The 14,517-nt window shown below is 50.2% G+C and overlaps 1 protein-coding gene across 4 annotated transcripts in view; it reads left to right on the forward strand.

Annotated features, from left to right (window-relative positions):
* The window catches only part of vps13c (vacuolar protein sorting 13 homolog C), a 34,239-nt gene that overhangs the window by 8,229 nt on the left and 11,493 nt on the right, over positions 1-14,517 (forward strand). For all 4 annotated transcript variants that reach the window (XM_058088360.1, XM_058088362.1, XM_058088361.1 and 1 more), the window contains 44 exons: positions 40-181; positions 249-349; positions 458-600; positions 664-856; positions 933-1,047; positions 1,149-1,285; positions 1,433-1,565; positions 1,629-1,746; positions 1,820-1,952; positions 2,036-2,108; positions 2,183-2,283; positions 2,355-2,508; positions 4,130-4,206; positions 4,271-4,330; positions 4,401-4,548; positions 4,611-4,727; positions 4,809-4,912; positions 5,007-5,174; positions 6,318-6,622; positions 6,695-6,842; positions 6,908-7,016; positions 7,112-7,233; positions 7,299-7,461; positions 7,550-7,629; positions 8,104-8,163; positions 8,713-8,869; positions 8,959-9,078; positions 9,148-9,251; positions 9,360-9,527; positions 9,660-9,964; positions 10,045-10,192; positions 10,824-10,962; positions 11,030-11,151; positions 11,364-11,530; positions 11,612-11,865; positions 12,164-12,390; positions 12,537-12,629; positions 12,705-12,938; positions 13,017-13,148; positions 13,224-13,313; positions 13,437-13,592; positions 13,736-14,000; positions 14,092-14,252; positions 14,341-14,462. In XM_058088360.1, the coding sequence (XP_057944343.1) occupies positions 40-181; positions 249-349; positions 458-600; positions 664-856; positions 933-1,047; positions 1,149-1,285; positions 1,433-1,565; positions 1,629-1,746; positions 1,820-1,952; positions 2,036-2,108; positions 2,183-2,283; positions 2,355-2,508; positions 4,130-4,206; positions 4,271-4,330; positions 4,401-4,548; positions 4,611-4,727; positions 4,809-4,912; positions 5,007-5,174; positions 6,318-6,622; positions 6,695-6,842; positions 6,908-7,016; positions 7,112-7,233; positions 7,299-7,461; positions 7,550-7,629; positions 8,104-8,163; positions 8,713-8,869; positions 8,959-9,078; positions 9,148-9,251; positions 9,360-9,527; positions 9,660-9,964; positions 10,045-10,192; positions 10,824-10,962; positions 11,030-11,151; positions 11,364-11,530; positions 11,612-11,865; positions 12,164-12,390; positions 12,537-12,629; positions 12,705-12,938; positions 13,017-13,148; positions 13,224-13,313; positions 13,437-13,592; positions 13,736-14,000; positions 14,092-14,252; positions 14,341-14,462 (6,368 nt within the window). The remainder of the gene's footprint in view (positions 1-39; positions 182-248; positions 350-457; positions 601-663; positions 857-932; positions 1,048-1,148; positions 1,286-1,432; positions 1,566-1,628; positions 1,747-1,819; positions 1,953-2,035; positions 2,109-2,182; positions 2,284-2,354; positions 2,509-4,129; positions 4,207-4,270; positions 4,331-4,400; positions 4,549-4,610; positions 4,728-4,808; positions 4,913-5,006; positions 5,175-6,317; positions 6,623-6,694; positions 6,843-6,907; positions 7,017-7,111; positions 7,234-7,298; positions 7,462-7,549; positions 7,630-8,103; positions 8,164-8,712; positions 8,870-8,958; positions 9,079-9,147; positions 9,252-9,359; positions 9,528-9,659; positions 9,965-10,044; positions 10,193-10,823; positions 10,963-11,029; positions 11,152-11,363; positions 11,531-11,611; positions 11,866-12,163; positions 12,391-12,536; positions 12,630-12,704; positions 12,939-13,016; positions 13,149-13,223; positions 13,314-13,436; positions 13,593-13,735; positions 14,001-14,091; positions 14,253-14,340; positions 14,463-14,517) is intronic.

Below are 14,517 nucleotides of genomic sequence, written 5' to 3' on the forward strand. Positions count from 1 at the left end.
ATAAAGGCTGAGGTATTTAGGTCTTCTCCTTTTCTCCAGGTGGTCCGCTCAGGACAGAAGCTGGGGGCAAAGAAGGCGTCGGGGGGGCAGAAGCAGGGAGGAGGGGGCTTTTTCAGCAGCTTCTTCGGCCGTAAAGCCAAGAAGGAGGAGCAGGATCCTGAGGAGAGCAAGGAGGCGGAGGGTGGGTGGTCCGTCGGCGTGATGGCAAGGACCGGGTCAGGTGACTCCAGCATCTTTCTCCTCCCCAGGTTCAGCTCTGGACGGCCTCATGACTGCAGAGGAGAAGGAGAAGCTCTACACCGCCATCGGCTACAGTGGCAGCTCTCACAACCTGACCTTGCCCAAACAGGTAGCACCGTGGTAGACCCTCCCCCTGGCTCCCCCTTGGGGTCCCCTCAAGGGTCCTCAAGACCAGAGTGTCCATGTCCAGCTCATTTCTCTCCTCTTCATGCCGCAGTATGTCGCTGTGGTGGTCACTTTCCAGCTCTGCAGGACCTCCGTGACGGTCAGAGACCAGCCGGATGTCCCTGAGATCCTCAAGGTCCAGATGATTGACCTCACCACCAAAATCTCTCAGCGCCCTGGAGCTCAGGCCGTCAGGTGGGTGAGGTCCACGTCGTCCTCTCCTGTCATGTGACGTCATGGTGTTGTTTGGACCCTCAGGGTGGAGGCGGCCTTGCAGCACTGGTACGTGACGGGCTTACAGCAGGAGGGGGCGGTGCCCTCGCTCATCGCCTCAGTGGGTGACTCCGCCTCTTCACTGCTCAATTTTACCTTCGAGTTGAACCCCGAGGAGAGCTCCGCCGACCAGCTGCTGAGGGTGGACTCGCAGCCCGTGGAGATCATCTATGATGCGGTAAACGGCAACACTGCGGTCAGCGCGTCACAAACCAGAATCTCACTTCTTCTCTCTGGATGCGTTCTGTCCTCAGATGACGGTCAACAGCTTGGCCGAATTCTTCAAGATGGGAAAGGGCGTGGACCTGGAGGTCTTGACCTCTGCTACGCTCTCCAAACTGGAGGAGATCAAGGAAAAAACAGCAACAGGTTGGTTAGATCGTGATGGTTCTCGCCCTTTTGGCTCCTCCCCTCTCAGCATGATGATCTTGCCTCGTTGGCCAGCTCAGCTCAGCTTCATCTCCTTGCAGGTTTATCTCACATCATCGAGACCCGGAAGGTTTTGGACTTGAGGATCGACCTACGTCCGTCCTATCTGCTGCTGCCCAAGTCAGGCTTCTACTGCGCCACGTCCGAGCTCATCATTGTTGACTTTGGCAGCCTTAAAGTGAGTAGCGCCATGAATAGGCTAATGGAGGCGTGGCCTGGCTTTTAGACCGTTTACGTTCCAATCGTTCCAATGTGCACACACACACACACACACACACACACACACACACATGAATGCTAAACGTGCGGACACCATGTGTGGCAGTTTAACAGCGTGGAGCAGAACATCCCTCTGTCGACCTCGCCATCATTTTCGTCTCTTGAGGAGATCATGGATCGCGCGTACGAGCGATACAACATAGAGCTGCGAAGAGTCCAAGTACTCTACAGCAAATCAGGTACACACGCATAGAAACACACGTGCACAACTCCACGGCGTCACGGTGTGGTCTCCTGGTCAGGTGAGGCGTGGAAGTCGGCTCGGTTGCAGAGTTCGTCCGTTCAGCACATCCTTCAGCCGCTTGACTTCACCATGCATTTGTCCAAGTGTATGGTGGACAATGACGCCAGGATGCCCAGGTAGGCTTCCTGCCTGTTTGACGCTGCCGCCATTGACTGGCTGACGTCATCCGGTCTGGTCTTTGGGCTGCAGGTTCAAGGTTTCAGGCGAGCTGCCGCTCCTGCATGTGAAGATCTCGGATCAGAAGATTCAAAATGTTATGGAGCTGGTGGACAGCGTTCCTCTGCCCAACATGGGCTCCACCCCCTCCACGCCCACTAAGAAGGTAACATCCACCCTGAAACCATCGTAAACTTTATCTGATTGGTGGATATTGTTGACTATATTTGGTCGTGTTTCCTGCTGCAGGTGTTGTCGTTGGCAGAATCGCGACCTCGAGCACTAAGCCTTCACCCTGCCCTCCTCAGCGCCGCAGAGACAGGTTTGATGATGATGATGATGACGGCAATCCAAATGTCACGTATGATCAGTGGGACCTCTTCTGTCTTGTGTCAGATTCCGACGAGGATGCCAGCGAGAAGTCAACCGACGACGAGCATCAGCGCTCGGCTGGGGACGAACTCACAGACCTTCAGTTCAAGTTTGAGGTCAAAGAGGTTCGTCTGCTGTGGCCCGCTTCTTTCCACTCCGTCTCGTTCGGGTGAAAGACACAACGTGGTGCGTTCAGGTGCTGTTGGAGCTGACGCGGCAAGTGGACCAGGAGAAGACGGTGCTGTCTCTGAGTGTCTGTCAGCTCGGAGCTGAGGGGAAGAGGCGGAGCTTCGACCTGAACATCACATCCTACCTGCGAAGAGTCACGCTGGACTACTGTGACGTTCCAGGTGACGCCCCTTCTGGAATCCTCTTAAACTACATTTCCACCAAGAGGTCCAGTTATGTTAATGGTAATGGTAATGGTAATGGTAATGGTTTAATTTCATTTGAACATGCATCAGATTCCAATTGAGTGCATCCCATAATCAGTTCCCAGTTCCACATGTCCAAAAGGAGTAGGAAGAAGCAAAGCTTATTAAATCCTACCCCTCCATCTGGTACTTTTACAATCACTAACTGTTACATTTGTTCACTTCCTGCTTTCCTCATATAGTTTCAGTTTTTTTTAAAATCAGAAATCACTCCACACTCTTTATTGCTCTGTGGTTCTACCATATCTTACTTATTGTGTGGAAATATGGGCTAATAACTATAAAAGCAATCTTCACTGGCTAAATGTACTGCAAAAAAGGCCAGTAAGGATAATTCATAATGCCGCCTACAGAGAACATACAAACTTCTTATTTCTAAAAATCACAAATACTTCAACTTGCTGATATAGTTCATCTTCAAACAGCTAAAATAATGCATAAGGCTAAAAATAAGCAATGAGCTAAAAATGTCATCCAATACTTCTCTACAAGAGAGGAGAAATATGATCTCAGGGAAGAAGTACATTTGAAACACTTCTATGCTAGGACTACGTTATGCTAGCCATAGCATTTCAGTATGTGGAATCAAACTATGGAATGGATTGAGTAAGGAAATCAAACAATGCACAACGATGAGCCAATTCAAGAAACAATACAAGCAGTTGATGTTTGCTAAATCCAAGGATGAAGAGTCTTGAACCAGTCATGATGTGCTATATATATCACTATATTGACACGCACTATGGTACACATTATGGCATTGGATGCTCATATCACCCAGTACTTCCATACAAAAAAACCCCTTAAACTGTATTATGGAAAGCAGGAAGTGAACAAATCAGTTAGTGTCAGTTAGTACTTGTCTGTTTGCTGCATGTGAAAGTGAAAATAGACGCTCAGTGGGGAAATCAACATTGGCTGCATTCCCAGTCCAAGTTGCTGAAATGCGGACACCATCATGAAGGAATATGATGGTATATTTGGAAAGGATGTGCTCCTATGAAATGGACAGTGATAACAGCATAAGCAGCATTATGGCATTGGATGCTCATATCACCCAGTACTTCCATACAAAAAAAACCCTTAAACTGTATTATGGAAAGCAGGAAGTGAACAAATCAGTTAGTGATTGTAAAAATACCAGATGGAGGGGTAGGATTTAATAAGCTTTGCTTCTTCCTACTCCTTTCGGACATGTGGAACTGGGAACTGATTATGGGATGCACTCAATTGGAATCTGATGCATGTTCAAATGAAATTAAACCATTACCATTACCATTACCAAATAAAGCACATCATGACTGGTTCAATACTGTTCATCCTTGTATTTAGCAAACATCAACTGCTTGTATTGTTTCTTGAATTGGCTCATCGTTGTGCATTGTTTATACATTTTCAGCTCCGACATGTTTGCCACCCTAACACCAGTGGCAGGGTGACAACACTTTGGGACCAATGACTTATTTTTGTGTCCTTCACAGCTTTTGAAAGTGGAAAATGTAATGTAACTGTCGCACAATTCAATTTGACTTTTCAGATGACAGCAGTCCTCTTCACCTGATCAGCTGCTCTGAGCAGCAGAGTTCTGACCTTCTCAAGGTGGAGTTCGTCAAGGTGAGTGACACACAGGAGTCACTGAAGGTGGCGTCACTTTGACTCTTTGCGCTTCGTTCCGCAGGCTGATCCCAGCGGGCCGAGCTTCCAAACGCTGTTCGATAACACAGAGCAAACTCTGAAGGTGGGACAAGGAGGCGTTTCCATACTGAACTACCAGCTGAACGTTTGTCTGAGGTGTCGCTGTGCTGCAGGTGGAGTTTTCCTCCCTGGACTTCCTCCTTCATGCTAAAGCTCTGCTATCAACCATCAACTTCCTGACCAGCGCTATGCCACAACAGCTGCTCTCCGCCCGCAACCCTGACGCCAAGAAGCAAGTGGAAAAGGAGCGGGGCAGGACAGGTGAGTGTGGAGACTCACTCGCACACGATAGGACTTTTAAACATGACCCCATCGCCCTGCAGTGTCCAAGGGGGTTAAACACGGTGACGTGTTCAGCTTCAAGTTGTTCGCCATGTTGGGATGTTTCCACGTGGAGATGTGTGACGACCGATGTCGCATCGCCGATATTCGAGTCCAAGGTATGAAACACAAAGTGGAGGATTCGGGTGATTTTAAAATGCTCATTTTTGTGATTTTGCGTGACGGTCGTGCCCCCGCAGGAATTGATGCATCAGTGCTGGTGCAGGCGAAGCAGACGGAGGTGTTCGCTCGACTTCGAGACATCGTGGTCAGAGACGTCAACCCTCAAAGCATTCACACCAAGGTCTGTTGTTGGCGTCCCTGTGAGGCCCGCAGTCTTTAGCCCCACCCGCCCACAGTTGTCGTTCATTGCTCACTGGCATCCTGTCCTTCATCAGGCCGTGTCCATCATGGCTGAGGAGGTGTTCAGCTTCCAGCTGTCCTTGTTTCCGAGGGCGACCGAGGGGGACAACTACAGCGACACGTCCAAGGTGGACGGGAAAGTCACCATGCGTCTGGGCTGCATTCAGATCGTGTACCTGCACAAGTTCCTGATGTCTCTGCTGGTCAGACGCCTGCACACAAACCAAACACTAGCGCATTCACACCCTGAGCACACGCAGGCGCGGGGTCATGTGACGTGGTGAAGAACCCTCTGGAAACTGAAAGTGGGGTTCCTCGCTCCTGCTTCCCTTCCGTCGCTCACACGTCCTGTCTTCTTTTTCATGTGTTTTGTCCTTTCAGGCTTCTTTTAGCTTTCATTGTGCGTCTGCCGATGAGGTACAGCCTGTATGCTGCATGCGGCCACACCGCCACGCCCCATCACACCTTAATAAGCACTTGTTTGTCCTCGCTCCAAGCAAGACATCATCTAAGATTTTGGAATCTGTCTTTGCTACCTTGTCATCCTGTTAATTTCAACCACCTAAGTGACGCATCAACAGCAGACTCTCAAATCTCAGATGTGGAATGGTCCCTGAACTCAGCATCGGCACGCCACTGAACATGAAAACATAACTGAGAGCACTTCCTCCATCATTAACCCCACCATAGTCACATGACCTGCCTGTGTCGACTCACTTCCTGTTTCAGAATGCTTCATCCAGTTGGATTCATGATACAAAACCAGAAGAATTCATTCATGTTCTCTGACTGAGATTAAAGTATTTAGATTAAATGTAGTCCTGGTGTTAGGTACAAGTTCCGTTCCTAGACTGTGATGCAAGTTGGGTCTTATATATTGAATTACTGTATATTATTCTACCTAAATACATTTTGAAGTCACAAAGAACATAGAATCCATATCAAATACTGTAAATAAAACACTAAATATAAGAGTTCCATAAAACGGTAGAATTCCTTAGGCCACCACACTGCTTATGCTGTTATCACTGTCCATTTCATAGGAGCACATCCTTTCCAAATATACCATCATATTCCTTCATGATGGTGTCCGCATTTCTGGGAATGCAGCCAATGTTGATTTCCCCACTGAGCGTCTATTTTCACTTTCACATGCAGCAAACAGACAAGTACCAATTTTTTGCAAACAATAAGCGAACATGTCTTTGGTGTTGGCCTAACTTTGCTTTTTCCATGTGAAGAAACTAAACATTCATTCCGACCAGACAGGTCTGATGCTCCACTTTCCAGAGGATGTCACGTCGTTTGATTGGCGCCTTGTCTCATCTTTCTCTTCTTTCCTGCAGATGTTTGTTGACAACTTCCAGACGGCCAAAGAAGCTTTGAGCACCGCCACCGCTCAGGCAGCTGAGAAGGCAGCGTCCAGCGTGCGCGACTTCGCCCAGAAGAGTTTCCGTCTGTCCATGGACATCAAACTGAAGGCGCCGCTCATCATTGTCCCCCAGTCCTCCACGTCCCAGAATGCCGTGGTGGTGGATCTGGGTCTCATCACCGTGTCAAACAGCTTCTCTTTGCTGCCCGCTGAAGGCTTCTCGCTGCCGGCTGTGGTGGACAAGATGGACATTAGGCTGACGCAGCTGAAGCTCTCCAGGTAGCCGCTAGCGTGCGTCGCTACAGGCCAGCATCAGAATCCAAACGCCCCTGAACCTGCATTCCCCCGTAGAACCATGCTGGGAAGAGACTCCTCCATGCCAGACATTGAGATCCTGCAGCCAATCAACGTTGAGCTACGCGTCACCAGAAACATGGCCGCCGCCTGGTACACCAAGATTCCCGGAGTGCACGTCCAAGGAGTCCTGCGGTCCCTGAAGGTAACACTTGGGCGCTGTGATGGCTTTGTGGGCGCAGCCACACTCACGCTAGGCGTGTTCGCCAGGTGGGCCTGGGAGAGGAAGACCTCGGCGTGCTGATGAAGGTGCTGCTAGAGAACATTGGGGAGGGAGGCAGAGAGCACAAGGCGGACACCAACCCACGTGGGCCTCAAGGTGACCCCATTTTTCTTTTCATTGGTCTCTCAGTTGCGTCGTACGTGGTTCCTTGGTCTTCTGCAGTTCCATCAGTGTCCTGTTTGCTTCCACAGAGACTGCAGAGCGGCAGATGGAGCTGGCGTTGCCATCGGAACGTGGCGGCGTGGCTGCCAACGCTAACGGCGGTGTGTGTGAAAACACCGTCAACATCCTGCTCAACTTTGAAGTCCAAGAGGTAGCATGGGGGCGTGCAGGATATCAGTCAGCTGTCGTGGTTTGTGACCTCGATTCTCCTTCAAGGTGCTGCTGACTGTGAAGAAGAAGAACCCCAGCGAGCTGAAGGAGTCTCCTTTCCTGGTCTTCCACCTGGCTCACCTGGGCATGGACACTAAAGTCCGGAAGTATGACACCTGTGCCACGACCTACATCAAGAAGATGCTCCTTACCTGTCTGGAGTTCAAAGGTCAGCAATCGGCGGCCATCCTCTGTTCCCTGCTTCATCTTCCGACATCTTTTGTCGACACTCTTGTTTGTCTTTGGTCTGGCACCAGACACCAACGGAGAACCACTCTGTCTTGTCAACTCATCGGTGGAGTCTGGAGCTGAGCTGCTCAAAGTGCAGTACTTCAAGGTGATGACATCATTGATATCTTCCAAAAAGCACCTACCAGACGTGGATGGACAATCCACAGAATTAGATTTCATCATTTAGGGCTGCATGGCGGTTGAGTGGTTAGCACGCAGACCTCACAGCTAGGAGACCAGGGTTCAATTCCACCCTCGGCCATCTCTCTGTGGAGTTTGCATGTTCTCCCCGTGCATGCGTGGGTTTTCTCCGGGTACTCCGGTTTCCTCCCACATTCCAAAAACATGCTAGGTTAATTAGCCACTCCAAATTGTCCATAGGTATGAATGTGAGTGTGAATGGTTGTTTGTCTATATGTGCCCTGGGATTGGCTGGCCACCAGTCCAGGGTGGACCCCGCCTCTCTCCCAAAGACAGCTGGGATAGGCTCCAGCACCCCTGCGACCCTCGTGAGAAAATGAATGAATGAATGAATGATTATCATGTGCTGTTCAGTTTGATGATTCTTCTTCACGTTTAGGCTGATCGCCACGGACCCAACTTCTCCAGCGTTTACAAGAACACGGAACAGATGATCAACGTGAGTACAGTAGATACATATAGTCATAAAAATGACACTCGTAGATATGGTAATGGTAATGGTTTAATTTCATTTGAACATGCATCAGATTCCAATTGAGTGCATCCCATAATCAGTTCCCAGTTCCACATGTCCAAAAGGAGTAGGAAGAAGCAAAGCTTATTAAATCCTACCCCTCCATCTGGTACTTTTACAATCACTAACTGTTACATTTGTTCACTTCCTGCTTTCCTAATATATACCTATATATATATTTTTTTTTTCAATTTTTGTCCCGTACCAAAGTACTCGGTGATATGACCATACAATGCCATAATGGCTACCATAGTAAGTGTCAATATAGTGATATATAGATCTATTAGATGCCTTTCATACTCACTAAACTCACTCATTTTAGATTGTAGTTCTCATGCTAGCGTGATAAACGTGCTATTCTCTCCAGCGGCACCACCTGCAGATTTGTCTAAGGTAGCTAACGAAGCTGGCTAGCAGTCGGAGATGATACAACGTTCCTCCACATGTCGGAACATACTACCTTCTCTCATGCAGGTGACCTTCACCTCTCTCGACCTTATGCTCCACACCCAAGCTCTCTTGTCTGCTGTCAACTTCCTGTCGGGGGCGCTGTCGTCAGGCAGCATGGCTTCTGCAGAGAGAACAGTCAGGCTCAAGACGGAAGACAGCAAAATGATGGCCGCCAAGTCGAGTACGTCCACCGACATACCGAATGTCCGCCTGATGCACAGAAGCGACTTTAAAATAAGGTTCTCACGCTTGTCGCTCATTCTCTGTCAGACGCGTCCGTGTCACCCGCACACAGTGAGGTCATCGACCTGAAGGTGATGGTGACACTGGGGGCCTTCAACGTCCTGGTGTGTGACCAGAGCAGCAACATAGTCGACATCAAGATCCAAGGTACCAAGATACAGCAGCTTGGGGTCGTTCTTTAAAGCGTTCTTTAAAACCACATGACTTGTCCTTCAGGTATGAATGGCTCTCTGCTGGTGCAAGGACCACAAACTCACATGTCTGCACGCCTGAAGGACTTCATCGTCCTCAACGTGGATTCTGCAAGCATCCACAAGAAGGTCAAATATGCATCGTTGTTGTTGTTACAGAAATGACGTTATGAGGGTTCCCAGAGGTTCCTCTATGGGACTGAAGCTCAGTAGCCACAAATGTTGTACTGTCTTCAGGCCATCTCCATCGTGGGCGACGAGGTGTTCAGTTTCTCCATGAGTCTGACTCCCAATGCCACAGAAGGCTCCGCTTACACAGACATGTCCAAAACCGATGGCCGTGTGAAGCTGAACGTGGGCTGCATCCAGGTGGTCTACCTCCACAAGCTGGTCATGTCTCTGCTGGTGAGTGTCCTCTTCTCCGTCAAAGCCACTCTTCACCAAGATTCTTCCTCGTTTGGCTTGGATATGCTGACATCCACCATGGATCACGTGTCCGAACGCCGCTCACTTCCGTGTCAATGACCTTCTCTACAGAACTTCACCAACAACTTCCAGACAGCCAAAGCAGCTCTGAGTGCCGCCACAGCTCAGGCGGCGGAGAGGGCGGCGTCCAACGTTCGGGACTTTGCTCAGAAAAGCTTCCGCCTGTCCTTGGATGTCAATCTGAAGGCGCCGCTCATCATCATCCCCCAGTCCTCCACCTCTCATGACGCCCTGGTGATGGACCTGGGTCTCATCACCGTGGCAAACACCTTCTCCCTCCTGCCCATTGACGGGTGCTCCCTCCCCGCCGTCATCGACAACATGGATGTCCAGCTGACCCAGCTCAAACTATCCAGGTCAGTGAGACAAGCTTTAAACTTCCACCTTTTGGAAACCGAGACGGACCAATGAAAACCTCTCATCTGTTGTCCATCAGGACCTGTTTGGACCAGACTTTGGGTCAACCCTCCAGTGAGCTGCTGGAACCCGTCAACCTGCACGTGAGGGTCAACAGGAACTTGGCGGCATCCTGGCACAAGAAGATGGCTGCTGTGGAGGTGGACGGCGACCTCAAACCAATGAAGGTAGGAAGAGCAGGAGGTTCAGTTTCAAGGGGCGGGGTGTCGGGATCAGAATCAGAGGAAGGAGAATGCAGACTGGTCAAACAGGACATTTGTGCAGTAAGACTATGAAACGATGTTCTTTGGTGACTTGATGCTCAGCCTGGTCTCTTGTTCCTGCATCCAGTCCATGTGTCCTCCACCGAAGGTATTGTGTGTCCTCAGGCCTGTTATCACTAACATTGCTAGTGTCTGAGAATCCCATTTCCATGTGCCACCTGTCAAAAGGTGTTTCTCTGTGTCAGAGGAAAATATTCCATTCGTACTTTCTGGTCCACTTTTTTTTAGATCTTATACGAGGACTTGGGGTCAGAAAACTGAAGGAAGGGGCCATTTTGATTTTGTACATTAAATATGCTATAATAATGCAGCAAAATGCAGAGGCCTGATAAAGACGGACAGAAAACGGCACTTTGGGTGCCTCTGCTCTTCGGCATCACTCTCAAAACTACTTTTGACGCTGAGAAACATCCAGAAACTCTGTAGATGTTCCCATTCCGATCTAGTTTAGCAGGCCAGAAGATTCCTCTTAGGCTAAGCATCTCATCTTATCTGAACACTCATGTTCCTGTGTGCTGTATGGCTTGGCCTGCAGGTGGCGCTGAGCCAGGAAGATCTGAAGGTGCTGCTGAGGATCCTCACAGAGAACCTTGCAGAGGCCGGCCGCCTGGAACCAAGTGGCCCGAAACCAGAAACCAGTCTGCCACTGCGAGCACCCGCAGGTCTTCAGACAGGTGTGATCAGGATTGGTTTGAATTTTCTGTAGTTGGATTTCTTCCATGACGCTGTCGGGTGCTTCAGGCGGTGCTGAGAAGCCACGTGTGGATGTGGATGAAGTCGTGGATGAAACTCTGGAATCCGTGAAGTTTAACTTCAGCATTGAATCTCTGGGTCTGGTTCTGTACAGAGATGAAGCCAAACAGGTTGGTAAAGAACCTCAGTTCATTGCATCCTTCTTGGAGATGGTTAGAGTTGAATTTCCAGTCCTTGGAAACCAGTCGGATCCAGAAGCGTAATCTTAGACAAAACACACACTTTCGTAAATCAGTAACTGTGGCCATCAAGTTGGACATTGGTTCAGGTCATCCACGTGCTTTAGGTGACTCGGTCTTCATTTTGGTCATGTGTCCTGCAGTCTTCTGGCTTGCAGCACCAGGAGAACCTCCGTCTGGGAGAGTTTGCCCTCCACCTCTGGAAGGCTTCAGGGAAGATCCGAAACAACGGCAGTATGGAGGTCAGCACCATCCTGACCAACTGCACTCTGGATGACCAGAGGACGGGCATGGACAGGGTGACCTCACGGCAAGTACACCCATTTCCAGTTTGAGCACAGGTGATGGATGTGTTGTTTTGGTTCTGCCGAAACTGAACCTTTGCCTGCAGGATGGTCAGCCGGCGAGACTCGGACAGCTCGGAAGTGATGATCGATGTGACGTACCGGCAACGAGCCGGGGAACGCGAAGTGGTGGCCGTACTGCAGAAACTGTACGTGTGTGCCAGCGTGGAGTTCCTGATGGCCATCGCGGATTTCTTCCTCCAGGCTCTGCCCCAGTTACAGACGTCCGGCGTCAGCTCAGCGGCAAGCGAAAGGTTGGCCGCAAGACAAGTGGCAGAACCTCGAACTGAAGCCAAGAGCGGTGAGAAACAGACCTGAGGGAAGACCTCCCATGATCTAAAATAAGAACATCCATCAAGGCGGGGTTTCTTTCAGGAATCCATTTTATTCAGGCCAACGAGACAGAAAGGAAAGAGGCAAAGGACTGAACCATGAGGCACACCACAACATACTAAATCTTAGCTCATTGCTGCTGTCTTTGCCTCATTCCCACACTGGTCCTGATTCCAGGAGAACAATCATCTCAATGCTTCACTGAGGTCAGGAAATCCAAGACCACTTCCCTGTTTTTAAGATCCCTCTGTGTTTTGGCTTGGCAGCATCCATGACGAGGACACATGTTCGTGCAGTGGTGGTGGACCCGGAGGTGGTGTTTGTGGCCAGCCTCATGAAGGCCGACGCCCCCTCCCTGGTGGTGTCCTTCCAGTGTGACTTCGCCTTGCAGGCAGGGGATGACGGCGCCCAGACCACGAGGGCGAACTTGAGGGCACTCAAGGTTCTGGCCTGTCCCTTCATCCGCAACAAACAGGACAAAGCTGTTACCACGGTAACTCTTCCCACTGCTGTCTATTTGGGAACGTGGCACCGTGCCACAAATAAATGAACGTGTTTTTCCAAACTATTTAGGAATGTTGTGTTTGAATGTGAAAAGGGAGGCGTGTCCTCACTGACTCACCGACTCTGGTCCAATAGGTGTTGAGGCCCTGCTCGGTTGTCCTAGAAACTAAGAGAAGTCCTAACCAGCCACTGAGCGGCTCAGTGACGGTGGAGGAGGTCATTGTCAAGGTATAAAAAGATGTAAGATGTCGTGGTGTGTGAAGCTATGAATCATGCTGTCGTCATCTTCATGTCTTTCTGCAGATCTCACCTTTCATCCTCAACACAGTCAGCACCATAACAGCAGCCATGACGGCGAGGAAGAGCGGCGAGCAGAACCAAGACTTGGAGCCGGATGTCAGCAACCTGTGGTCCGTCAGGAACATCTACGCTTGTAACTACTGGTTCCTGGGGGTGGACCAGGCCACTGAGGTCACAGAGGGCTTCAGAGACCAGGATGGACTGAACCTGGGCGAGCGCTTTGCCGCCGAAGTCAAAGTACGACATTCCAGCTTCTGGAGAACAAATGATCCCACAGACAAATCTTTGTTTTTTTTTTTTGTTCTTGCCTCTCAGGTCATCCAGGTGACACTGGAATCTGGTCTGGGCCATCACACCGTCCCTCTGCTGCTGGCTGAGTCCTCCTTTAACGGCACGGCCCAAAACTGGTCATCTCTCTTGCAGCTGAAGGCCAACATGACACTGGAGGTGCTCATCCGACTGAGCCTACATTCTGCGCTCCTCTGTCCGATGCTGAACAAATTAGGACTTGTTTGTGTGCAGGTCAATTACTTTAACGAGATCCATGCCGTGTGGGAGCCTCTGATTGAACGAGTCGACAGCGGAACACGCAGGTGGAACCTGGACCTGGAGGTACCTCTTTTTAGCTGCTGATGCTAATAATGTGTTAATAACTTCATCCACAGAAGGTCTAAAAGAGCCCGAGTGAACGTATTTGCAGTCAGTGAAGAAGTCTCATGTCTTTTGGTTCTGCAGATAAAGAGCAATCCGGTCCAGGACAAGAGTCCCGTACACGGGGACGACTTTGTCATCCTCCCCGAACCTCTTACAGCCATCAACATCTGCTCCACGGACACCATGAACGTCACCTTGACCCAGTGCAGCATCAACGTCTTCCACAACCTGGCTAAGGTACAACATCTAACACGCTGCATGAGCCCAATATGGCGGTTATACGGTCGGTTAGTTGTAGTCGCTTGGACCTTCTGGAACAGATTCATGATGTTAACCAAGTTTCCACCGTAATTGTAATTTAATTCACATGCTGTGTTCAGGCCTTCTCTGATGGAGCTGCCTCCACCTTTGACTCCTCCATGAAGGAGAAGGCGCCATTCACCATTCGCAACGCTCTCGGCATCCCGCTCATCCTGCAGCACAGCACCAACTTGAGGCCGGTGGGCGTCCCGCAGCAAGGAAAACTGCTGGAGCTGCCGGTGGACCAGAGCATAGACCTGGAACATTCAGCGTTTGAAGCGTCCTCTCGGGGCAAACTGTCAGCTCTGCAACGTCAGGAGAGCTCCTTGTTCCACTTCACCATCGGTCAGAACATTTGTTTGGTTCGTCTGATCAGGGTGCTGGAGGTGTGTGAGAATGAGGAGTAAAGATGGCCGACTTGTCGCTGATTCCGCAGTGCCAACGGGATACAGCGAGATCGCCAACATTCCCGTGGACAAGCCAGGCCGCTGCCTGTACAACATCCGAGGTCCGATGCTCCAGGAAGCCGTGTCGGTGCTGATGCAGATCGATGCTGCTGAGGGCAACAAGGTCATCACCATCCGCTCACCTCTGCAGGTTTGACCCACAAACGTCTGCGTGATGGAGCTCCGCGTTGTCACGGTTACGCCGTCTTTTCAGCGTCCCTGTCCATGTTTATTTTCAGATCAAGAATCACTTCTCCGTGCCCTTCAGCATCCTCAAGTACTGTCCGTCATCCCGGAGCTTGCAAAGTCTGGGACAGGCCCACCCGGAGAAAGAATTCCATATCCCATTAGACACTTACAGGTAATATCATCAACCCTCCAGCAGGTGGCGGCAGATAGCCCGTTTTGACCCCCTC

Source organism: Doryrhamphus excisus, chromosome 12, assembly GCF_030265055.1.
Source record: "Doryrhamphus excisus isolate RoL2022-K1 chromosome 12, RoL_Dexc_1.0, whole genome shotgun sequence".
Classification (NCBI taxonomy): Eukaryota; Metazoa; Chordata; class Actinopteri; order Syngnathiformes; family Syngnathidae; genus Doryrhamphus; species Doryrhamphus excisus.